At 35.2% G+C, this 27,083-nt stretch overlaps 1 protein-coding gene across 3 annotated transcripts in view; it reads left to right on the top strand.

Annotated features, from left to right (window-relative positions):
* GAS2L3 (growth arrest specific 2 like 3) overlaps positions 1 to 25,705 on the top strand; it is a 33,800-nt gene extending 8,095 nt beyond the window's left edge. Inside the window, exons 1-9 of one of the 3 annotated variants that reach the window (XM_060306208.2) lie at positions 2,290 to 2,373; positions 3,273 to 3,318; positions 8,264 to 8,432; positions 9,592 to 9,707; positions 11,976 to 12,117; positions 16,206 to 16,269; positions 17,192 to 17,330; positions 19,756 to 19,863; positions 21,388 to 25,705. In XM_060306208.2, coding sequence (XP_060162191.1) covers positions 3,295 to 3,318; positions 8,264 to 8,432; positions 9,592 to 9,707; positions 11,976 to 12,117; positions 16,206 to 16,269; positions 17,192 to 17,330; positions 19,756 to 19,863; positions 21,388 to 22,716 — 2,091 coding nt within the window. In that variant the 5' untranslated portion in view covers positions 2,290 to 2,373; positions 3,273 to 3,294 and the 3' untranslated portion in view covers positions 22,717 to 25,705. Of the gene's footprint in view, positions 1 to 2,289; positions 2,374 to 3,218; positions 3,319 to 8,263; positions 8,433 to 9,591; positions 9,708 to 11,975; positions 12,118 to 16,205; positions 16,270 to 17,191; positions 17,331 to 19,755; positions 19,864 to 21,387 lie in introns of those variants that run through there. The other 2 variants (XM_030856274.3, XM_060306207.2) reach the window with 2 other exon arrangements.
* The last annotated feature ends 1,378 nt before the right edge of the window (positions 25,706 to 27,083 follow it).

Below are 27,083 nucleotides of genomic sequence, written 5' to 3'. Positions count from 1 at the left end.
TATGTTAAATGAACTATAATTATGTCCTATCATAGTATCATCATAACAACTCATTTGTTAAGTGCTAGCTATATATCAGGTACTTTATTTGTATCACCTTATTTAATCTTTACAACAAGCATACACGAGAGGTGGTGGTACCCCATTTAGCAGATGGGTCTGCTACTTTCTACTACCCCGGTGGTGCCTTTATGGTGATTTATTTTAGTATACATTAAAAAATATGAAATATGTTTGGTATGGATACAGCATTTCTATTTTTTCTTCTAGGCACTTAGGAAATATTTAACTCAGAATTTTAAAGCTGAGAAAGTTGTTTTTTATTCTCCTGAACAAATCAGGATATCTTCTTTAACTATTTTTCTAAATGAAACATTAAAAATGATGAAATGTTTTTTTTGACACACAGAAGGGCGTACAGACCAGTATAATAATACCTGTGTTCTCACTGCTTATCTTGAACTGAAATCTTACTGGTACAGTTGAAAGGCCTCTGTGCATTCCGTCCTAATCTCATCTCCGTCTCCTCCTCAGCAGTAACCACTGCGCCAGCTTGGGCATTTACCGCATCCCTGCAGCTTGTGTGTCTTGGCAGTAATCTGTTGGCTGGTGCTGAATGTATATGTGTTGCAGTGGCAGTTAATGTTACTATTTTTCTGAGGAAACTTACTTTATTTCTTTGCTTTTTTGCCATTCTTTTCCAAGTCGGCCCCCAATTTGTACCAGGATTGAGACATACCACCTTGTGCTCTCCCCACCACATTTTATAATGTGAGTGAGGAATTAAAACATACTCAGTTTCAGAGCCTACAGCTGTGGAACAAAGGAGCCGCTCCACGGGCTGGCATTTTTTTCCTATCATGATCTGAAGTCAAACTGGTATGAAGAGCCTTACCATAAATAATCTTGAGGACCTCATGGCTGAAACTGTTTCTAAGTGGGCCAGGCCCAAATTCTGTTTAAGTTTCAGGTGGATAAGTGCACTCTGTGCTTCTAACATTTTCTCCAGATTTAAAAAATTAAGTATAGTATTCACTCGTGATCTCTGCATAAGCTGTTTGTCTTGTTAAGGCAGGGTTAGCGAATAGTTTGCACTTGGTCATTTGAGAGCTCTTTTTTTTTTGCCCAAATCCGAGGGAAAAGACTTCCTCACGATGGCACAGAATTAAAGTAGTCTTCTCCAAAAAGACAGACGAAAACAGAAACCAAAAAAAGCCAATAAATTGCTAATCAAGGTGCAGATCCAGAAATGAAGAGTTGCTGATTCGGTATAATTGGTTTATGTGGGGAAAAAAAATGTAGAGACTGAGACTTTTAGGGAAAGATAGATAAGAGGAAAGCAGGTAATAAACTGAGTAAGAAGCAAGAATTGGGATTGTGATGCAGATTGGGGACTGGGCTAATGGTAGACAAGAATGAGACAAAAATGATTTGGAAAGAGAATAGTGAATGACTAGAAGGTATGAATAACTGGCTCTTAGGATCTGGAACACAGTAAATACTCAGGAGTTAATGATGATTCACTGATACAATCTCATCAGTTTATAAAAGTTTTCCAATAAAAGCATATCTTTGTGTACCTGATAGTTTTTCACATATGAAGATATATTATAACTTATCTGAGTACCATTTATTAAATAACTTCTTTTTAAAGGTAATCCAGATGGTTAATTTTGTTATCTTTAAAGTAGTTCTTTCTATTTCATAAGAATGATGTGGGGGAAGAGATATATATATATATATATATATATATATATATATATATATATATATTAGACTCTGCTAAAGTTCAGTGATTGAAGGTTGTGCACAAATTCTTCATTTCTTTCATAAAACTAATTTTGAATTTTCCATAAAAACTGCAACTACTAAACATTCTTGTGATAGCTTCTTTGTGACTGTGTCACTGTTCTTGATTTGCACACGCCTTATAATTCAGGCCTTCTTTTGTTTGGGGTTGGCAGTTCCAGCTGTTCAAGCTCTTGTCTGATTATGTGGGACTCCTTATTTTAATGGGAGCAGCTTCTTTGCTGTATTTTTTAAAAATGGTCTCGGAAGCTTCTTACTGTGGATCTTTGTTGGGGACAAAGGATTATTTATGCTAAAGGAAAACGTATTCCCCACTGAGTTAGCTCGTGGGAAGCATAACAAACTCATTAGTAATGCCCAATTGTACTTTGGCCTTTTGCTAGGGTAGAGAGAAGGAAAAATGACATCAAGGACATTCTGCTGTCCTTTGCCTTCTTGCAAAGACAATGTGATGTGTAACATCAGACTTTTCAGTTAGGTTTAGCTCCAGTTCAGCTTTGGTACTGGAAGAAGTGTTCCTGAGAGGAAAGTGGGATGTGTAGTTGGCACATCTACACATCTGAGGTATGTTTGGTATAACTTAGGGGAGAAAGTAACTTTTCCTTGGAAATTGATAGCCTTATAAGCCATTTTCTATTTTTTCTTAGAATATTTTAATGGTGGTTTACAATAAAAAATAGACTAGTATGTTATGCTGCTATAAGCAGTATAAAATCCTAGGTTTTATATAGTCTGTTATTCTGAGTGTTTTCAAACTCTTCACTTTCTTTCTGAAAATACATTAAAGAATTGTATTAATCTAACTTAAAGTTGTGGTTTTTTTTCTTGTATGTTTCAAGAATGGTCCTTTAGAGTTCAAATTGCTTTTTTTTTTGGTCTTTAGCACCTCATGGAGAAAATACCTTATGGAAAATTATTAAGGAAAGGCATTGAGTATTGTTTCATAGTTAAAATTGATATTTTTCTTTATTACCTTGTCACCTGGTGGAAGAAGCTTATGGTTAAACTTGAGAATTTATACAAAGTTTGGATGAACTTATCTCTTTGTAAAGATCAGATGGGAGATACTTGACTTTCAGTATCAGTTGTTGTGATATTTGTATTTACATTATATTTACAGTGTGTTTACAGGGGAAAATTCTGGGGCAGTTTTAAGGTAAGCTAAGTTTTATTGTTAGTTTTATTTTACTAGTCAGATGCTTCAAGAATTACTTTGATATTAGTGCCAGAAACTACATATTAAAGTGTGTTTCAGATTTTCCTCTTTCAAATGAGGAGTACTTTTATGAAGTAAGAAACGAGGAGTATGACTGCCTTCTCCTATGGTCAAATTATTCCAAATAGAAAAGTATTAGGTTTTCAGTCAGATAGGAGAATAAAGCAGATTCCTTGTAATTTGAGGGTTTGGGGGAGTAGGAAAGCAACCATTGTCTGCATATTAATGTTTTGTTTTATTTTCATAGCAGCAGTATCATTTCAGCATAGATGACCATGCTGCCTGCAATTCAAGTAAGTGGTTTTCTTGGGAAAATATATATTTAAGTTAATGAGACTAATATAATAAGATTACAATAGTTAGAAAAAAACTAAAATTATCACAAAAATTTTCTATTTTACTGTTTTTTTAAGCATCAAATTTAATAACAGGAATACTATATTTTCACTTTCCAGTTCTGAAAAGACTTTAATATTAAGCTTTCATTTATACTGCATATTTGTAAGAATCAAAAATATCTTAGGATTGGTGGGTTCATCGTATTTGTACTACTCTGGGAAAAGAATTGGAATAGTTTGTGATTTTCTTCTCATTACAATTTAGTATATGTTTGTAGTTAAAAGAGCTTTCAGTGAAAACAAATATAAATTCTTAATTTTAGATAATCATACATGTGCCCTGTAATGCCTGTAAATAATGTGTCATTAAAACTTAAAATTTAGAGTGGTTTTTTTGGTTAGTTTTTTGGTGAGGGGAAGCAAGATGGAGGTAATAAGACAAACCAGAATGATCTTACATTTGAATGATTTCCAGAGTTGGTATTTATTCTTAGATCCTTTAAAAGTTTTCTTTCTTTTGGCATAAATAGAACATGACTGAATTTTAACTTAAAGATAAAAATCACCTTGAAGGTCTACCTAGGAAGATGTAAGCAGCTGATAATAAAATTTGCCTTTGAAAGTGAGAATTTTAGAGTCAGTCCGATTTTGTGTCTGATTTTTGTTCTGCCACTCTGCTTGTGAGATCCTGGCAAGTTATTTTACCTCTCTGAGTCCCCGCTCCCTTGCCTCTGAGGTGAGGATAACAGCGTGTATTTTTCAGGGTAGTTGTGAGGAATCAATGAGATAACATGAGCCAAGTGCCTCCTGGAATGTGTTGTTACCTAGTAGGCACTTCAGAACTTTGGTTGTATCATTGGTACAACGAAATTATCCGGATGTAAAGCTGGAGATTATAACTGTGTCGTGAAAGTTTTTTTTTTTTAATTAAGAAAGAAGGCTTATCAAGATAGCAGTGTGTGATAGCCTAGAGAAGATAACTTACTTATAAAATGGTTAAGAACAATTCTGAATGGGATGCTGCTTTTTCCCTCCTACGCTGTGCAGCTATATCCTCCTACTCTACTAATAAAGAGTTCTTTTGTACTGTTTTCCTTTGGGGACTTGGGAGTCCATGGCAGTCTCCCAAAAGGTCTTACTCTTCCCCTTTGGGGTCTTCTCTAATCCACATTGAGTATGCTCAGAACTCCTTATTTCTCAAAACCACTTTTTATCTGATTACTTCTATTCATCTCTTTTTATCCAAGTCTCAGAAATGTCATCAGTTTCATGTTGATTATATTTTCTCTATTCCTTATAAAGTGCTTTTTATCATTGCCACATTGACCATGTTTTTCTCATTTCTCTCCTAATGGCCATTAATACTTTCTTAAATTGGTGATTTTTTTTCATAGTGTTGTCTTATAGTTCCACGAACCCGTCTCTGACCTAGATTCCACAGATCTGTCCCTATTGATTCTTCTCCAGGAGTACCCTTGACATCCCTCACAAAAGTTTTTGCTTCTCTCCCTGGTGAATGTGAGAACTTCCTCGGATTTTCATCTCTTTGCTAATTAGGCTTCGTTTTTCATAAGTGCCTTGCAGAGAGGAGACACCCAGTAGATAGCTGGTTTCTTATTCATTTAATCCATGAAGGTCTTCCTTGCCCCTTTTTTATGTCCCTGATTCTGATTAGTAAATAAACTTACAGTCTAAAAATCAATGAACTAGATAGTTCCTAATCTCTTTTGGGTCACAGACCCTTTCCAGAATCTAACAGAAACTATGAACTCTCTCTCTGAGAAAAGGCCCATTTGTACGTAGACCTAAATTTTTGTCTAAATGTAAGTTAAGTTTATATACTGATTCAAGTTCTTCTGTAGACTGCCTATGGTTAGGAATCTCTGCAATGTGACAGCTTTCAGCATGATGGAGAACAATCTTTATACATGCAGGTTTTGTTCTTAACATCTAGCTTTTAACAACATTAATATGCTACTGACTAGCCCAGGTTTTCTGCTTGTAATAATAGGAAAATCCAAGTACTCTTCTCCCTAATGTGGCAAGAACTTAGAATGACTTTTGTTAATTTTAGCTTCTCCATTTTCATACATGATATTTTCAAAACCACCTTCCTAGATAATGTACATGTTTCCTTGACAAACATTTGCATCTTCTCTGCCTTTTGTCAGCTCAGCCAAATGGTTAAAGGACAAATAACATTCTGTTGACTGTAAAATACAATTTATTGTAAGATGCATCTTGATTTTGATGGTACAAAGAGTCATTTGCTAGTATCTGTTCCTCAAGTATTCAACTAATATTTTTGACTGCCTATCATGAGGTAGGTCTTATACTGAGTCCTGGGATTACAGAAGCAAGACATTCTTATGAAGGGAAGATTTAGATATTATATCTTTGCTATACTCCCTTTGAAGTAATTCTAAGAGAATTTGGGGAAATAACATCTTGTTTTTTTCCAAAAACTTTATGGGATCCTCCTGTATTTAGGAGTTCATTCCCCAAATCTCTACCCTCAGTTTCTGAAATAATGCCCCTCGAATAACAATGTTTCTCTTAGTATTTGGGTATTTTTATTAAGTTTTGCTACTCCTGCTTGCCTCGTGTGGTATATATTCATTGTCTTCCTTTGCCTGTGAGATTTTTAAAGAACGTGTTTATTTCTCATCATAGGAGATTGGAAGCAGCTCTTTTTTTTTCCCTCTATGTTTGTCTGGGTTAACAATGGTGTTGTTATGGCTTTTGATTTGGTATAGTAACACTTGCCTCAAATAAACCTCAGTAAGTTTAATATATTGAAGGGGGGGAAATTATCTACATTGAAAAATCAAGACAGAACTAGATTCACTTGGTATTACCTATACTTATGCCTCTTTTTAAAAAACTTTTTAAAATTTTATTTTAAAGCAATCACAAACTTGCAAAGTGGTTGTTAAGTGTAGAGCAGAGATATTTGTTTGCTGAACCATTTGAGAGTAGGTTGCAAATCTAATGTCCCGTTACCTCTGTTACTTCAGTGCATTTATCGCGTGCAAGGACTCCCTCCTATACAGCCACAATGAAATCATCAGAATCAGGATATTAGCGTTGGTACAGAACTACTATGTAATACTCAGACCACATTCAACTATTTGTCAGTTGTCCCAATAATGTCCAGTTCAGAATCACCTGTTGCGTTTAGTTGTCGTGCCCCTCAGTCTTTATTAGTATTGGCTTTCTTTAATGACCTTGACACTTTTGAGTATTACAGACCAATTATTTTGTAGAATGTCCCTCAACTTAGATTTGCCTGATGTTTTCTCATGATTAGATTCAGGTTATGCATCTTGGCAGGACTATTACAGAGGGATGTGTTGTCTCCTATCCTGTCAGGTGCATATGATTTTGATTTAGCCCGTTGTTGATCATGTTCACCTGTGTCACTCGGTTAAGTTGCTGCCTGGGTTAAGTTGCTGCCTGATGAGTTTCTCTACTGTGAAATTACTTTTTTTCTCTTTGTAGTAGGTATTTCTGGGGAAGTACTTTGAAAGTATATGGAAATCTCATTCCTCATCAAAATTCCAGTTTATTCATTTATTTATATCTATGTGGACTCAGAGTTGTCCATTTTATTCAGTGTGTTATAATCCACTTATATCATTATTTTGATGCTCAAATTCTTCTCGATTTAGCCAGCAGAAGTCCCTTCAAGCTGACTTCTGTGTCCTTTTGCATGTCCCTATCATTCTTTGAGCGCTTCTTTGCTTTCTGGTAAAACTTACTCGATTCCAACACCATGGGGTTCATTCTAGTTTTCTCAGTCCACAGTTGTACCTCTTTTCTTTGGCAGTGAGAAACCTGGCTCCCATTTGATAAATCCCCGTGTATGTAACCCGTCTCTCTTTGTTGCTGCCACCCCTCCCTGAGCTGATGCCCTTCTCAGCTCAGTTGGGCTCTGACACTCTGCACTGGGATGTTCCCCCGTTGTCCCCAGTGGACACCCTCTTTATCCTGCTCAGGGTCTGATGCTGCACAGGGCCGTTGCCATGCGTGGATGCCCTGTCGCCTCACTCAAGCTCTGACTCTCCATTTCAAGCTGCCCTCCTGTGAGGACCCCTTTATCACTTCACTTGGGCTCTGATACCCCTTCCTGAGTTGAGATTTGACACAGTCTTTTCTCTAACTAATCTTATATTAAAAGTATATCTAGTTGTATTTCAAAATTTTGCAAGTGTTGGTTTGATAGCATATTTCTGTCAGTTTTTATTCTAAACCAGGGATTGACCAGGTAGTAAACATTTTTAGCTTAGTGAGTAAGTAGGCAGAATCAAAGCTATTATGTAGGTACTTACATAACTACCATTTTAAAATGTAAAAACCATTCTTAGCTTGTGGGCCATGCAAAATCAAGTGACAGACCACATTATTTAGAATTTTTTTTTAGATAACACTGTTATTATGATTTAAAGTTTATAAAATGCCAACTGTGCATTCATTCATTTATCCATTATTCAACAAATATTGTTAGGCCCAATGCTAGATTCTACAAAGATGTAGCTTATAAGGCAGGTATTATTAATTCATTTTACAGCCAAGATGCTGATACTCTGGTCAAGTAACTTGTTAAACTTATGCAGCTAAGAAGTGAAAGAAAAAAAATATTTGTTGACTTTCATCCCCTCAGTTTGATGGTAGAACCCATTCATTAATTAGGGATTCACTTACATTTATCACAGAATTGAATACGGAAAGTGTCTCAAGTATCCAGGCTAATAGTTTGCTTCTAGTTTATTAACTTTCTGTGAGCTGCTGCAGCTCTGTATATTAAATATGGTCTGTAATTCATTATTTAAATATAAATGTTAGGCATGCTGACTTTTAACAGGGTTGCGTCCATTCAGTTGGTTGGTGTTTTCTCTAGGTGTGGTTTGGAGAAGACCTGCCTCTAAGTCCACGGAGTCCTCTGACCCCCAGACATGGGCCAGGTTTGGCTGACGTTTGTCAGTATGATGAGTGGATAGCTGTGAGGCACGAAGCTACCCTGTTGCCCATGCAGGAAGATCTGTCGATCTGGCTCTCTGGTTTATTAGGTAAGGCTTGCAAAGATGCTCAAAACTGTAATCTCTTATTCAGTAAATGTTTATTGAGAATCTTACTCTTTGTCAAGGAATGATAGTTCCAGAGGCTGGGGATCCTCTAGTGAAGGAAATATTTGATGTCCTTTTTCTCACCAAGCTTACATTCTGGTTGGGAAGATATTCTGATTCACCCTGACTCTTGGGGCTTGAATAGTAAGCAAGTTTGAGGCTTCATGGAAGAGGTCAGTAGTAAGAGCTGTGAATAATCAACATTTTAATTGTTAATGTTAAAAAAAATTTTAAGTGAATAGGTCTAATTTGGGAGTCTGTATTTTATTGATTTCTTTTTTCTCCTTAAACTTGTGTAAGGCATGAGATTCTGGGTGGAATATATGCTGTCGTTAAAATGATTCCTGTTTCTGAGGCTTCTAGGGGCAGAGGTATATGAAACCTAGGAGGAAATGTCAGCTTGGAGAATGCATGGCATCATATTTCTTTACTCAGTTAGAGGGACATGAGTGCTCTGAACTTTCTCCCCAGAAAAAAATTCTCTTTTAAATAACAGAATTTCATGTAGCATTGTAAGGTTTTCGTGAGGAGGAATATATACGTATAAAGCTCATCTATGGGCTTTGAAGAGAATTAAAAACGCACTAAACACTCACTCTTATATCAGTTTGAAGATTTGGATAATTTCTTAAAAGTTTATTATGTAATAATGCTTCCAAATAAGGGATTTTAGAGGTGAAAAGTTGGTATTTTCTGAGTGCTTGTTACATTGTTATCTTTAATTTTTAAATTGCAACAAAGACCATCTTACTTATAGAGAATCTTTCTTGTGCAAGCAGTTGTAATGTGCAGTGAATCAAAACTTAACCTTAATAGTGGATCTTGAAATATAAGACACTTTGGTGTTTTTCAGTGAAATAAAGTAGATGTCATTTATTTTTCCTGTGCTTCTTCACCACAGATATTTTTGTTTCAGTTGACTTTCTCTTAATTTGATATTATCTGCCGTTTTAACTGTACCTTCTAAGAGTGAATGCTCGGAGTCTGATCTAATATTTGCCTAGTGTTTCAGCTATAATCCGATTACATTTAATTAAACTTTAACCATATTGTTTGAATTTACTGTTTCTAGAAGGCTCTTAGCTTTGAAATATGTTTTTAGGTATTGAAGTTAAGGCAGAAAGGTTATTGGAAGAACTTGATAATGGAGTACTGTTATGCCAACTGATTGATGTTCTTCAAAACACGGTGAAAACATGCAACTCTGAAGAACCAGTGGTAAGAAAATGTTTGACAGTAGTGATTTAATACCTTGGTACATATTGATTTGCTTATGTACATTTCTTATCATCTCTACAAGGTTGTAAACTTCCAACGCAACTATATGTAAAATCTTGGATAATTTACTTAATCTTTTTGAGCATCTGAAAAAATATTCTCACTTGTAAAATGGAGATATTAACCTTTACCTTGTAGGATATATTTTCGAGGATTCAGCAACATTAAATGAGATAATATATAGATAGTGGTTAGCTTATATAGATAATGCCTGGTGCATAGTAAATATCTAAATAGCTAGTTCTTCTTGAGAACAATAATAGCACCTTCCTTATAGGATTCCTGTGAGAGTTAAGTGAAAAAAGAGGTTGTGATGGTTCCTGGCACACAGTTAAGAGCTATTATCATCATCTTTTTATTCTTTATATATTGTCTTCATGGTAAATTCATAAATATTGGCTGAATGAATAATACTTTTTTTAGATACTTTTCTACCGTTGACCCTGAAGTTGGGATTTGAGGTAGATAAGGTTTCCTCTCTTTTCATCAAATATGGTTATTTTCACTCATGGGATCTGGTGTCTGTGAGTGTGTATTCTAGATATTAACATAGTGCTGGTGGAAATATAAAGTAGTACCATCTTTCTTGGGAGACAATGGGTAACATATATCACATTGAAAATAAAGCACATCCTTTGATACGTAACATAATTCTAATTCCAGGAATTTATTCTAAGAAAATAACCACAAATTCACAAAAACGACTGTGCAAAAAAAATTAAGAACAACCTAAATGCTCATCAGTAGAGAAGTTGTTTAAAATTAATTATGGTACCTGAACAGAGTAGAATATTATCTATTCATTAGAAATGACTATTTTAATTTTTGTGTTTTTTTTTACCTCAAAAGATGCCTGCAACCTATCATTAAGTGTGCATGCACACATACACAAATCAGATTGCAGTATAGCCTGTTTACGTAGCATTCTGTAGGTACAGATATACTTGTGTATGGAGATGTCTTACTGAAATGTGGATAAGAAGATTTCAATTGATACTAACCATCTTTGTATTTGGCTGTGTTGATTTTTTTTTCCTATATACAACTAGAAAAACTCACAAGGTTATTGTAATCCTAGAAAATAATAGCAACAGGAAGGAAACATAAGGAACTGGTAATAGTGTGGTTCTCTCCAAGGAGAGAAAAGAACTGAGGGGTAGTGGTAGGAGAAAGACTTATACTCTACTGTGCCCATTGCATTTAAAAAAAATCATATGCGTGAATTTCTTATTCAAGTAAAAATTTGAAACAAAACTAAAAACCCCTCAGCCGGGCTTCCCTGGTGGTGCAGTTGTTAAGAATGTGCCTGCCCCAGTGCAGGGGACGCAGGTTTGAGCCCTGGTCCGGGAAGATCCCACATGCCGCAGAGCAACTAAGCCTGTGTGCCACAACTACTGAGCCTGCGCTCTAGAGCCCGCAAGCCACAACTACTGAGCCCATGTGCCACAAGTACTGAAGCCTGCACGTCTAGAGCCCATGCTCTGCAACAAGAGAAGCCACTGCAATGAGAAGCCCGCGCACCACAACGAAGAGTAGCCCCCGCTGGCCACAACTAGAGAAAGCCCGTGCACAGAAATGAAGACCCAATGCAGCCAAAAAAAAAGAGATGAATAATTTCTAAAAAAACCCCAAACCCTCAGCCTCAGCAGGATTATCTGAATACTCTTGGTCCAGGAAATAAAAATGAATTAGGATTCTGTAAAACTTAGCTTGTCAGTTTTTAAAGAACTTTAATTAAGAATGGGCTACTACTTCCTTGTTTGAAAGTCTCCTCAAGAAACTCAGAACCTATTTATGAATCTGCAAATAAGGAAGTTAGCAAAATTGAGACTGTGTAAACCTTTAACATAGCAATAATCTTGTGTTTGTATTGAACTGTGTTTGGAGAGATAAACTATAAAGATGTGCTTTGGAATTATTGGACTGTCATTTTTTATCTTAACTAAGACTCTCATGTCATTTTAAAAAGAGAGGTTAGATATGCGTGATCCTGCTGCTAATTTTGACCTGTTTTCCTAGGAATCATTTTCTAGAATATGCTTAATGAAAAGCAAAATAAAATGATTTTTGAAGATGCCTTTTTCCTCTAGTGCTATGCACTTTTTAGTTACATTCAATGCACTGAACACTTATTTAGTAATATTAAAATGGATATTTAATGAAAATATCCTTGATGCATGTTTGAAATTATCCTTTTGTCTTTTTCAGAATTTTCCAATGAGAAAAGTGCCCTGTAAGAAAGATGCTGCATCAGGTTCGTTCTTTGCTAGAGACAATACTGCAAACTTCCTTCACTGGTGCAGGCACATCGGGGTTGATGAGACTTACCTCTTTGAATCTGAAGGTTTAGGTAGGTGTTGTTGTTGTGTTTAATGTTTATTAGGATATTTTTGTATGCCTCACTTCTAATTTTTCTTTCCAAGTAAGGACTCAAATGCCACATTTCATTTTACTAGAAACATTTATACTCTAGATATATGTAAACAATTGGAGAATCAGATTCCAGATCAAATGTATGATAAAAGCTTTTCATTTATGTTTTAGATCCTATATATCTAGAATGGCCTGGACATACTTTACTTCCTAAATGAGTTGGCTATGGGAAGGTTCTGGATTAAGGCTTAACTAATTAATGTTTTCGTCAAGAATTACTCTATCAAGTCTAAATTACTAGTAATTTATTTTTAACTAGATAATTACAGAAATAACAGAAGGCCAAATGATGTATGTTCATGGTGTAAACAGCAGGTGCCAATTTGGTTATCTAAATGGGCTAATGCTTTTAAAAAGTCATGCTGTATTGAAGAATTATTGATGTATTTTCTCATTTCATTTAAGTCAACAGAAACATCTGTGCAGTGACCAAAGTGAAAGCTATCTAAGTTTTAGACTATATATTTCCTCAAAGTATTTATGTGTGTGAGTGTGTGTGCGTGCACACGCAGACACACACACGCACACACACAGAATTGATAATGTTTTGATAAGAGCAGTAGCATACCAAGGGCGGGGGTCATGGGAATAGTATTCGGTCCTGGTAGAGAGAAGTATTTTGTCACTGACATTGCTTAGACTTGCCGGTTCATGGTGATAATAAAAAACAAACCAACTTTTTAGTTGGTTTCATTATTGTTTTAGGTTATTAATGTTGTAAATATTTCTATTGACCATGCACACCCTGTTGCCTGCAGACAGGTAGCTGTTCCCCACTGTTACCTGTTTAGTATGCCTCTGGATATTCTTATCCAGTGTAGAATTAAAACTAATGGATTGCTATTTTACCCCCCAGTTTGCACCCTGCTTTAATCCAGGTGTGCTGATCATTAAGCGTATTAGGTTTCTTTTTATTCATAGCATTTAAAAACATTGAGGTATGTTCACCTAACATAAAATGTATCATTTCAAAATGTAGACTTCAGTGGTTTTTAGTATACTCACGATTTGTGCAGATATCACCATTATTAATTCCAGAACATTTCCATCACTCCAAAAAGAAAACCCATACCTATTAGCAGTTGGACCCAGTTACTCCATATCTCCATCCTCTGGCAACCATCAGTCTACTTTCTTTCTCTATAGATTTGCTACTCTGGACTTATCATATAAATAAAATCATGCAATATGTAGCTTTTGTGTCTGGCTATTTTCAATTAGCATTATGGGTCATTTATGTTGTAGCATCTAACAGTACTTCATTCCTTTTTATGGCTGAATGATATTTCGTTGTATGGATATACATTTTTTAATCTACTATCAGCTGATGGACATTTTGATTGTTTCTATTTTGGGGTTATTATTAATAATCCTGCTATGAACATTTGTATGTAAGTTTTTGAGTGAACATATGTTTTAAATTCAGGGATGTACCTGGGAGTGGAATTATTGGGTCATATGGTAATTCTGTGTTTATCTGTTTGGGGAACTACCAAACTGTTTTGACAGTGGCCACACCATTTTACATTCCCACTAGCAATGCACAAAGGTTCCAATTTCTTCACATAGTTGTCAACACTTGTTATTATTTTTTAAAATTACAGCTGACCCTTGAACAATCCAGGAGTTAGGGGCAGTGGTCCCCTAACCCTGCAGTCAAAAATCTGGATATAACTTTACAGTCAGCCCTTTGTATCCACGGTTCTGAATCCACAGATTCAACCAACCACAGATCTTATAGTACTGTAGTATGTATTTATTGAAAAAAATCCATGTGTAAGTGGACCCACACAGTTCAAACCATGTTGTTCAAGGGTCAACTGTATAACCATCCTAGTGGGTGTGAAGTGGTAACTCATTGTGGTTTTGATTTGCATTTCCCTAAAGACTAATGATGTTGAGCATCTTTACATGGGCTTATTGGCCATTTGTATATCTTCTTTACAGAAATGTCCATTCAAATCTTCTCCTCATTTTTGGGGGAGTCAATTGTCTTTTTTTTGTAGACTTGTAAGAGTTCTTTCTTTATTCTGGATATTAGGCCCTTATTAGATATATGATTTGCCAATATGTTCTTCTGGCCTTTGGGTTGCCTTTTCACTTTCTTGATAGTGTCCTTTGATGCACAGAAGTTTTTAATTTTGATGAAGTTCAGTTTATCTTTTCTTTGATTGCTTGTGCTTTTGGTGTCATATTTAAAAAACCATTGCCTAATCCAAGGTCACACAGATTTTCACCTATACTTCCTCCTAGGATTTTTATAGGTTTAGCTTTTACATTTTGGTCTGTAATGCATTTTAGGTTATTTTTTGTATACTGTGTGAAGGAGTCTAAATTCATTCTTTTGCATGTAGATATCGAGTTGTCTTAGCACCATTTGTTGAAAAGACTGTTTTTTCCCCTTTGAGTTGTCTTGGCACCCTTGTTGAAAATCAATTGAACATAAACATATGAGTTTATTTCTGGACACTGTTTCATTCCATTGGTCTGTATGTCTATCCTTAAGCCAGTAAACACTGTCCTGATTACTGTAGTTTTGAAATTGGGTAGTATGAGTCTTCCAACTTTGTACTTTTTAAAAGTTGTTTTGGCTATTCTATATTTCTTACAGTTCTTTATGAATTTTATCATCAGCTTGTCCATTTCTGGGAAAAAAAAAGGCTCTTGGAATTTTGATAGGGATTGCACTGAATCTGTAGGTCAGTTTGGAGAGTATTACAATAACAATATATGTCTTCCAATCCATGAACATAGGATGTCTTTCAATTTATTTATATCTTATTTAATTTCTTTCAACAATATTTTATAGTTTTCAGTGTACAAGTCTTACAATTCTTTGGTTAAATTTATTCCTAGGTACTTTATTCTTCTTGAAGCTACTGTGAATGTAATCATTTCCTTAATTACATTTCAGATTGTTTATTGCTAATGTATAAAATGCAATGACTTTTATATATTGATCTCATATCCTGCAACTTTGCTGAACTTGCTTATTAGCTCTATTAGTTTTTTTGTAGATTCTTTAGGGTTTTCTAAACAAAGGACCATATCACCTGTAAATATAGTTTTCCGTCTTCCTTTCCAATCTAGATGGCGTTTATTTATTTTTCTTGCCCAAATGCCCTGACTAGAACCTCAAGTACAATGTTGAATAGAATTGGTACGAGTGGACATCCTTCTTTTCCCTGGTCTTAGCCTCGAGGAAGACATTCAGTCTTTCACCATTAATAATGATGTTAGCTATGGGTTTTCCAGAGATGTCTGTTTTCATATTTATAAAGTTCTCTTCTGTTTCTACTTTGTTGAGTCTTTTTTTGTCATGAAAGGGTGTTTGATTTTGTCAAAAGCATTTTCTGTCTCTACTGAGATAGCTGTATGTTTCTTTTCCTTTATTTTATCAATATGGTGAATTATATTGATTGATTTTCATACGTTGAACCAACCTTGCATTTCTGGGATAAATCTCGCTTGCTGCTGGATTCAGTTTGCCAGTATTTCATTGAGAATTTTTTACATCTGTGTTCATAAAGGATATTTGTCTTTAGTTTTCTTGTGATGTCTTTTTCTGACTTTGATATCAGGGTAATATAGGCCTCATAGAATGAGTAGAGAAGTGCTCTCTCCTCTTCTATTTTTGGAAGAGTTGAAGAAGGCTGTTAACACATAGTCCTGTGCTAAAGATAGTTTAGAATAAAATTGAAGTGATAACGTTTCTTCAATAATATCTCCTATTAAGAGATCTGAAATATTAATAATTTAATGTTACTAAGCTCAGTTTTTTAGACTTAAAATACTACACAGGTAAGCATCCATGGTAAATTTTAATCTTCTGGTTGACCATTTTCTTTTTAATTTCAGGAAGATGATAATATGTAGAAGAAATAAAAGTCTTTTCTGAGTCTCCAAATAAGTAATGCTACTGTCTTTTCTTTTACTTCTTTCATGCCGTAAATATATTTGCCTATTTAATTTGCCCCCTAAAATATGTGGTCTTATTTTTCACAGTTTTGCACAAAGATCCGAGACAGGTGTATCTTTGTCTTCTTGAAATTGGTCGAATTGTGTCAAGGTATGTATTCCACAATATTTCAGAATTTCAATGTCACAAACATTTTTTAAGCTGCTTTATTTTATCGAGAACACTATTTTCTATAAATGAAAATAATTTTTGATTGGAATAAAGGTAACTTAATTTACTGTTTTCTCTTTCTTTTTGTTTCTTTATTAACTTTGTTCTGTTCACATGAGCCATGTCATGTGTCAACATCTGCTTGCTCATGTAGCTTGCCTTCATTTAGTATTAAACTGTAAAAGTGGATACTTACATTTTTCAGATCAAAAGTAGAGTAAGAGGGCTTCCCTGGTGGCGCAGTGGTTGAGAGTCCGCCTGCCGATGCAGCGGACATGGGTTCGTGCCCCGGTCCGGGAGGATCCCACATGCCGCGGAGCGGCTGGACCCGTGAGCCATGGCCGCTGAGCCTGCGCGTCCGGAGCCTGTGCTCCGCAACGGGAGAGGCCACAACAGTGAGAGGCCCGCGTACCGAAAAAAAAAAAAAAGAAGTAGAGTAAGAGCATGCAATCTTTAAGCAGTTCAAGGTGAAGCAAGTCCTTTGGACACAAAGAGGGTCTGATAAGAAGGCTGAGGCCTGGTATCCTCCATACCTAGCTCGACCCCATCTTCACTCACGAGATGACTTGTTTTTTGTTTTTTTTAACAAGCTGATTTTTAAAGGTACGTTTAGGATCCCTGATTGAATATTGGGAGCATCCAGTAACCCAAATATATATATACTATGATGTAAAGATGATAATCTGAATTTTTGGCAATCTGTGGGACATTATAAAGCATTTCCAGATGTCCCAGTGAAACAACTCGTAGAAGAGACTCATACAGACTTCATTTAAAAATAAAAGAAAACCTATTGTGATATACATGGAAGTACTTGCCTCAGACTTCACTTGTTTGATGAGATCTCATGATTGGTTTTCAGCTATGGGGTTGAGCCACCAGTATTAGTAAAATTTGAGAAAGAAATTGAGCTAGAAGAGACCTTACTTAATACTTCTGGGGCTGAAGATTCCATCAGCATTCCAAAATCATGCTGTCAGCATGAAGAGCTGCACGAAGCTGTAAGTAATTGCACACTTTCTTTCAAATATGATGCGTCAGAATCTCATAGTTCGCCAAAAGTGTTCCTCTTTCATTTTTATTATACTTGAAGAGGGAAAAAAAAGTAGCATGAATGAAAGTATTTATTGCAGTATTACTTATAAGGGTGAAAAATTGGAAGCAATGTAAATACTCTCAAATTGGGCAATGGCTAGGTAAATTAGGATTTACTATTTTAGCAGAATAATCATTTTTTGTAATCGTTATGAAGACTATATAGCAACAAGAAAAATGTTTACTTTGTGAAAAGTATGTATCAGAACAAGGAGAATGAAAATAATTGATATTAGGGTAGTACCTTTACAGATGATTTTAATTTCTTTAGCTTTTTCCTTTAATGTTAAAATGTTAATTACACAATAGCTAAAACCAGAAGAGAACATTTTTTATTCACAGCACTTACTCCTTTTAGGCTCACCAACTTACTTAGATTGTGGGTTAGTGCTGATTTGTACTGCTGAATATAAGTGGTATTTGGATATTTTAAACAAAGAAAATAAGTGACCTTTCATGCCTGCAAGCTTGTTATGAAAACTAAAAGGAACACATTTCTTTAAATATATATGTGCTATATGAATATATTCAGAGTCCACCTACACATATGTGACCTGCTGAGATCTTATGGTCATGTTTAAAATTAAGGAACAATTATCTGATTCATTATTTTGAGTGCTGTTAAGAAATACACAACTGCAATTCTGTGTACCTAAGAAACCTTAATGGATAGAAAATAATGACTGAAATAATTACCTCCTTTCAAATTACTTTGTTATCTAACTTGTAAATGGTTCAAATAATTGTAAATTCTTTACCCAAGTTCAGAATATTTTTTAGCCATCTTATGCATGTGGTATGTATGTGTGTGTATGCATGTGTGTACCTATGTGCTCATATAACCAAACTAAACAAGATAAACTTCATTGAATCGCTTATGAAAATCAGTTCTATTTATGATCATGTTATTCTGTTAAATGAATGATGTAGGGAGATAAATCCGGATCCTTCTGATCAGGCCCGGGTGAATCCACATGTGTCCATTTTGTGTAGATAATTAAGACACTCATAAATTTCTGTTAGTGCTCAGGTAAGTTGGGTATATCTGAAGAGACTTTCTTTAACATCATGCCTAAGTGCAATTAAGTGTATTTGTTTAGATATACTCTGTGTGACAAGTAGTTGAGAAGAATATACTTTTTCAGAAATATAATTTTAGGAAAACAAAATGGTTTCCATAGTGGCTGATACGTGACTTTTTTTTTCAAATCAAACATATCTCAGCAAATATTTTCATTTAATCAATTTATATTAATTGCCATGTTTTAAATAAAGAATTCCTGAATTTTAATTTTTATTCCAGTTTTTACCTTTTTTTTTTTTTTTTTTTTTTGCGGTATGCGGGCCTCTCACTGTTGTGGCCTCTCCCATTGCGGAGCACAGGCTCCGGACGTGCAGGCTCAGCGGCCATGGCTCACGGGCCCAGCCGCCCTGTGTCATGTGGGATCTTCCCGGACCGGGGCGCGAAGCCGTGTCCCCTGCATCGGCAGGCGGACTCTCAACCACTGCGCCACCAGGGAGGCCCAGTTTTTACCATTTTTAAGATATTTACTGCAGTTAAAAATTCTGTAAGCCCCTCGAGGAGTAGAGGTAGGATTTTCTCCTCAGTTCTCATCTCTTTAGCAGACTATTGAAACAAAGTGAGTGCTTTTAGAAAAATGCCTCTTGAGTTGAAATTTTTAGAATTTACCTAGTCTTGGGTGAATATTGGATTGGCCAAAAAGTTTGCTTGGGTTTTTCGTAAGATGTTAGGGAAAAACCCGAATGTACTTTTTGCCCAGCCCAATAGCTATAAATGCATCTCTGCCTATTTTAACAGTAACTTTGGAACAAATCTGGATATTCCCCCATACATACAGTGTTACTTTCACATGGTGGTAAGGGACAAGTGAAAATTCCTGGTTAAACTTTATCTAACGGGTCCATCTTTGATTTGACAGATATATTAATCCAAGTCTTAAAACAATTCAAACTTAGTAACGAACTGTTTCCTATGACTGAATGAATGTGTTTTGAATTGACTTCACTGTGTACACATTCACAGACCTTCTCCGGTGATCAGTGAGTACACGACGAGCCTGATTGCACTTGGGCAGAGAGAGAGAGAGAGACTCCAGACTTCCTCACTGTTAGGTTTTATTAGATTAGCTAATGTCTAATCTCAATATTTGACAACAAGTAAAAGGGAAGAGATAATAAATAGTTGAACTGTCTTTAAATTTTTTTCTTTGAGTTTGATTTTCCCAACTATCAAATAACCTTGCATTTTAACATTAAACAAAATAGTTTTTGTCACAAGCACTAAATCTTGTTGTTTATTTTTAATCTTAGGTTAAACACATTGCTGAAGACCCTCCTTGTAGTTGTTCTCATCGATTTTCTATTGAGTACTTATCTGAAGGACGGTATCGACTAGGAGATAAAATACTTTTTATAAGAGTAAGTCCACCGTTTACATCCTGTTTAGATCTTGTTTTGAAATTGAATTTATTGCTTTACCAACCTTCTTTTGTTCCCCTTTTACTTTTTAAAAAATTGCAATAGAGGATGTTATTAATGGAAGAATTTCACTGTATAGGAGGAAATATATGGAATATTTTCAAGAGTATATAATGTGTTTAGGTAAATACGCTTAACACAGCAAACAACTAATTAAGCTAAGACTATTTGGACATTGAATATAATTGGGGGAAAAATTTTTGAATACCTCAGGTAACTTATTCCATTTTTTAGATTTCCTAAAGAGGAATAATTTTCTATCATAAGAAGAAGAAAAAAGCAAAACCAGAACATCTAATAAGATTAAATGTCAGTAAGAAGAAAAAGAAGTAGAAACATTGCAGTTGATAATAATATAGACTTTGGGTCTTAAGTATGAAGCCTTTTTTTCACTGACACAGCATCAGCATCTATACTAATATGCTAATATACATGCTTATTTTCTTCCTTTGTCCCATTTGCAATCTGCAATTGATTAATTGTCCCCTTTGCTGATAAGGAGATTGAAGTTTACCTGTTCATCATTCTGTCCACTTATTGATACAAGAGCTGTTTTATTCCCAATTTAGGAATGTAATATAAAAGTATGTAAAAAATATAATTTTACCACCTATATTTTCTTTTATTTCATATATTATCATTAGTTCCCCATACCCTGTTCAACTCATACAGAAACAGGCATATGCATTTTGTCTTTTAATTAGATTTCTTTTCTTAAGCAGTATGATATAGTGATAGTGCACAGAGCATGGGATTTAGAGTGAAAATTTGCAGAGCAGTCTCATACAACTTTGCAGATTTGCCTGCTGAATGAATAGGGGCCTGAGTCCGTCCAGCTCGGGCTGTGCTGGCAGACCCAGGATATATCTTATCAACACAAAAGCACCTTTTGGGTTGGGCAGCCTGGTGCGTTTGAGGCCAGGCCAAGCTGTGTGGTTTGAGACAGTTTCCTTAATGTCTCAGAGCCATAATTTTCTCATCTGCAAAGAAGAACTAGTAATAAATTATATCAAAGTTTTTGAAAGATTAAATTGATATGATACATATGAAAGTAATTTGTTAAATTCTAACATACAAGTTTTGGTAGTTTTTATCTTTCTTCTGTAGTTATGTTTTTCTTTAGTATGAGTCTTTTTTTCTCTCCTCCCCTCCTTTACTCTCCCTTTTCCTTTCTTCCATCAATATTCAGTCCTTGCAGTTTTGTGTATTAGTAATTTGGATTTTTAGGATGTGTAAATATCTTCCTGACAAACTGGAGGATTCTCTATTGTTAGTTGCATGATTCAATATGAATTAAATTTGTTACTTTAGTAACACAAGAAAGAGACTAGCAATTTATAGTGAAGCTGTTGGCAAATACACTGAATTTCATAGTCACAGACATCACAGACTGTGACTGCTAATGAACCGTAACTGCACCTTTCAGTTTTACAGCTTTACTTTTTACTTTCTTTTGGGGGAAAGATGCTTCACGGAAAACATGTCATGGTCCGTGTCGGTGGAGGCTGGGATACTCTTCAAGGATTTTTGCTTAAATATGACCCCTGTCGAATATTACAGTTTGCTACACTAGAACAGAAAATTCTAGCATTTCAAAAAGGAGTTTCTAATGAAAGTGTGCCTGATTCGTCCGCCAGAGCACCTCAGCCTCCTGAAATGAATCCTTTGTCAGCAGTTAGCATGTTTCAGAAACAAAATTCAAAACCTGGCACACCAGTTGGTATTCCAAGGAGCAAAGAGAAGCAGGTACGTCTGCCAGGTGTGTCACCACCAGCATCTTCCCTGAAAGGAGGCAATCTGGCCTGTGGGTCAGTCCGTTCTAAATTTCCAAATTCTCCAGCAGTGTCCTCTCATCTCAAACTCAGATCTTCAAAGGACGTAACAAAGAAACCGCAGCCTCCTTCAAACGATGCATCATCTGCATCTGCTTCTTTAAATCCAGTAGGTAAAAGCACTTTTTCACCAGCTTTATTAAGAACTGCACCTTGTGTATCTGAGTCGCTGAGAAAATGTATCTCATCACCCAGTACTCCTAAGGCCAAGCTTATTCCAGCCCAGAAGTCAAGAGATGTGCCTGAATCCACACTTTTGCCAAATAAGTGTTCTGGAAAAATTGAACCAAAGCATTTGAAACACCACCATGTGTCTTCCAGGGATTATGCAGTCTCTCACTCAGCTGCACGTTTAAATTCATCATCAAAGTGTCCAAAGCCACCTAAGGCAAATCTGCACGTAAGGCCTAACCCTTCTCCTTCTTTCCAGTCTCCTGCAAAAGTGACAACATCCAGTTCCAAAACGATAACCACGGGTCTGAGAACACAGTCTCAGCCACGTGTTGGAGCTCCGCAAGCGGGGGCAATGCCAGCACAGAAACTTAAGTCAGCCTTGAATTTAAACCAGCCACTTTCTGTATCCTCAGTTGCTCCTGCAAAAGCTGCAGAGAAGTCGAAAGATAATATGGTTTCAGTTGCCAAAAAGCAGCCTCAGAGTAAAATCACATCCCAGAAGACAGGACCCAGCTCCTCCAGGTCCCCGGGCCGTACCCCGCTGTCCATTGTGAGTCTTCCCCAGTCTTCTGCCAAAGCACAACCTGAACCAAAGTCAGCACAGACTGCCACCAAGAGCCAGTGCTTAGCCAAAGGGCTTCCCAAAAGTGGCAAAGCCCCGGCTGCAACCAGGAAGCCACCCTCATCTGGCAAGGAGGCAGTTAGTGGAGATAAAAAACCTGCAAAGAAGAAGGAAGACAATGATCATTATTTTGTTATGACTGGAAGTAAGAAACCTAGAAAATAAACATAATGTGTCATTCTAAGAGAAGAGAGGAAAGAAAGTGAGTGTGTTAGCTGCACACCTTAAAAGTTTCTTCTATTTGTGTACTATCCAATAGTACAATAAGATGGGGGTAGAGGTTGGGGCGAGGAGGGGCTCATCAGAATTCACACACCTGAATTCACCAGAAGGTACCCTTTTAAGGTGAACAGTGGTAAAATCACCGGGAGATTCTTATTAGTTATAGACATTTATATGATTTTCAGTCCATGACATCTTCGTTAATGTCTGCCCATTAATGGAAATGTAAAGTCAAATAACACTACTAGGTTTATAACTGTAGTTGCTGTATTTTGAATATGTGTTAAATGTGGAGGTTATTACCTGCTAATAGAAACAGAGGTGCTCTTAATATAAGTTACTGCATTTTAGTTTAAAAGCAACGGTTTGGCACTTGTCTTACAAAAGACATCTTATTTTGTTTCCTGTTCAGGATTGCCTGATGGAACAATACTAAGTACCAGTAGCTGCTGCTGATTAGCTTACTGTTACTCTGGGTTTGGTAGAATTGCTATTATTTAAAATTTTTTTAAGCTTTCCAAATCAGAAGGAACTGATTTTTTTAACTGACTTCTATTAACCTTGGTAATATTTTGTTACCAGTATTTTTGGTAAAAAAAATAAAATTAAGGTATTGAAATATAACTTGAAACTTGGAAAAAATTTTTTTCACATATTATTTATAAGAACTTATACCTTATATTTTAGATGGACATTGTGCAATGTGAAAGGGGAAATGATTTAGTAGCTTTTAGCATATTAGAAATATTTTTTAATAGTGTAATTTTCTGTGAGTACAGATATCAATTTTTACATTAAAATAATGTTTAACATCAGAATTATGTTTTAACAATCTTAAAATTAAGGTGATATTAAAGAATATTAAAGTGGTGCTACATAAAAATTCTGTCATGTGATTACTATTTTTCTTTAGCACAATAATACAAGTTTTAATTAGAGGTTTCCAATTATGTTAATTTTCTTCAATAAAGTCATGCTGCCTTCAGTTTTCCAATGGCAAATGGACAGTATGTATGCAGCGTTTTCTATTCTGTAGGCAGATTCTCCAAGGAACTTACCCAGATCATGTAGTGGCTATATAGACTGTCGATCTGGGACGATATTTGTAAATAATATGTTTTTTAATAGATTGTGACTATTTAAAAAATTGTTAATGTACTTTCAGAAGTTTTAGGGGTGTGTTTAATAACTTTACAGTATTATCAGCTATCACAGGTTATTTTCAGTATTGAGGTCTGTGTTTCCCTATTTTAAACTAAAATGTGTCTTCTAAAGAAAAATAACGGTTCACACAAATGTGCAATCGTAGAATAAGCATCTTAAGCTGACTACTGATGTTTGTAGATTTTAAAGCAAGAAACTTTTGTATAAAAGTGAGCTATCTTTTGTCTGAGAAATACAGTTAAAATCAAAGCTGCGTGCAGGCTAGTTTTTGAAATAATTGATGCTTCTCTTCTTAAAAGAGACAGTCACCAAATATTTAGTTGAGTTCCACTGTTGATCTGGGCATTGAGGGAGATAATATTTACATCTTTGGAAAGTGAAGTCAGTGTTCAAGAAGTACCAGAAGGGGCTTCCCTGGTGGCGCAGTGGTTGAGAGTCCTCCTGCCAATGCAGGGGACACGGGTTCGGGCCCTGGTCTGGGAAGATCCCACATGCCGCGGAGCAACTAGGCCCATGAGCCACAACTACTGAGCCTGTGTGTCTGGAGCTTGTGCTCCGCAACAGGAGAAGCTGCGACAGTGAGAGGCCCGCGCACCACAATGAGGAGTGGCCCCTGCTTGCCACAACTAGAGAAAGCCCACGCACAGAAACGAAGACCCAACACAGCCAAAATTTAATTAATTAATTAATTTTAAAAAAAAGAAAGCAAAACCAAGTAAAATTCATTAAAAAAAAACAAAAACCAAGAAGTACCAGAAGCTTTACATTTTTAGTGATGAGAAATATTTAATGCATCTTTCAAAGAGGAAGAATTTTACCTTTAAGAAGGAGTTTATTCCTTTGTAAGACCAAACAATTCTGTATCAGTAACTTCTGGAATAAAAGTATCATCTGGCAGTTCCAAGAACTGGTTTTATTTTTTTGAAAAATTGTAAGTTAATTCATAAATAGCCCTATCTTCATCAGGCTACTGATGGTAGGAAGTTCCAACTCCTATAGTTCTGTTATAATTTCACACTTGGTACAGTGAGAATATTCTTGAAATACACATTTTATCCAGTATTCATGATCAGGGAATTTCTCCAATTATATTCACATTGGATGAATTTTTATTTATATATAGCTTACTCTTCCAAAATAAATTTCTTTTTTAAAGTAAGCAGTGGCTGAAAGATACTTTCTTCAAATATATTTTGAAATGCCCTTAAAGACCTAGTGTTTCTAATTGTTTTCACAATTTTAAAAGTACATTGTTGAAGTTAGAAAGAAATTATTTCTTCTTAATAATAGTGCAAGATTTTAAAAGTTTCTTTTTGTTTAATATTTAGTAAAATGAATATTAAGCTTAAATTACTGATGTACCTGGAAGAAGAAATAATGTGTACTTTAAAAAAGAATGAAATATTTAAATTTTTCGTTTCTATAATTTAACGTGACTAACATATCAAATAAATCTTCAGAGGAAAATGAAATGCTGATTATTTTTGCATTGTTTGAGCTTACATTAGGTGTTTAAGGCTTATATCTTTAAAATGCTTTGATAAATTAGATGATCTCTAACTTTCCTCTCCACACTGAGTTAACAATTCTTAATGGATAAGGGAAATTTTTTGAGAAAAGAAATTACTGTTCCTTCTGCAATATATATCTGATACAAAAATCTGTTACTTCTTTAAAAGGCTTTGTTACAAGTTGTCATGATACAGTCATATCCAGGTTTACATACTGACTCCATTTGAATCCAAATTTGTGTATATTTTCTTGTGCCAGCAGTGTTTGTATCAGATTTTAACTTATATTTTCTCAAGTATTAAAGTTTAAACATATATACCAAGTCCTCAGTTTACATTTTTGTGTGTTGTGAATACATTCTGATCACTTGGTTCATGTCAGAAGTTACATATATGAAGCATTCATAATTTGAGGATCGTTTTAATTTTATTGCTATTTAAAATGCCCTTCTGATACCTGTGGAATTTATTTCACTGCTCCTAGGAGATTATCAAGGTTTTGCCATTAATAACGGTATTTGTTCCGCAAGTTGTTGTATCTGCTAGAAGTTTGTCTCAGTAAGGCTAGACTCATATTTAATAATCTCTGATGACAGAAATAATTTTTAAGTTATGAAAGCAGAATTCTATAGATCACATAAGTATTGTGTTCACAGAAGGCTACTGACAGTAGGAATTTCCAATTCCTGCAATTCTGTTTTAATTTCACACTTTGATACAGTGAGAATATTCCTGAAATATTCATTTTATCCTATATTCATGATCAGAGCAATTATAAAAAGCAGTTAATTAAATATGTATTTTCTGTGATGTTTCCAAATGAAAACAAAAACACCACTTAGACAAAATCAAAATTCTTATTATATTTTCCTAATCATTTGTGAATGTAAAAATTTTAAACAAGTTCATTTTATGAAATTTTGGGGAATATTAGGAAACTATTAATGAAACACTTGCCAGTAAATCTGAAAATATAAAGACACATATTTTATTCAATTAGCTATTTTCCTATAAATATACTGTTTTGTTCCTGTAGAAAAACACAATATGACTCGATCTTGAAAAAATAATACATGCAAAGATTTAGCTATAAGGATGTTAGTCATAACACATCATTAATATTGTTACGACCATAAAATAGAACACGATACAGACATTAAAAAATGATGTAGGTGTTGATTCTTTTTTCCTTTCCCTTTTTTTTTAAACCTTTTGGTTTATTTATCTTCATGTAGATTACGTAACAAAGTTTATTTCAGTAGTCACTTAAAACTAAATTCCTGAATTCTCACATTGTGTAGAAATATCACAGGAATCCTTTCTGGGTTGAGCAAGACATTTGTATCAGTTCATGAGGTATAGTGATATATTCTCGAAGTTGGCTGTGGCTATAGCCAGTTTGCATATCTGAATATGATGACAGTACTTTTGATTAGTCACAGCCACTGGTGAGGATAATTGACTAATTTAAAAAATGCTCGGCAAACACTTGGGATTTATCTTAAAAGATGTATGTATGGTGATGAAGTGATTTGTTTTGAGAGATGGCAATGATAAAACAATATATAATATTTCTGAATTGTCTGTGTTCTGCCAGGCACAATACTTATTGCATGGTGTGTGAAAGGATTTTTT

This window comes from Globicephala melas, chromosome 10 (genome assembly GCF_963455315.2).
Source record: "Globicephala melas chromosome 10, mGloMel1.2, whole genome shotgun sequence".
NCBI classification, from domain to species: domain Eukaryota; kingdom Metazoa; phylum Chordata; class Mammalia; order Artiodactyla; family Delphinidae; genus Globicephala; species Globicephala melas.
This window is presented reverse-complemented; position numbering and strand designations above follow the sequence as displayed.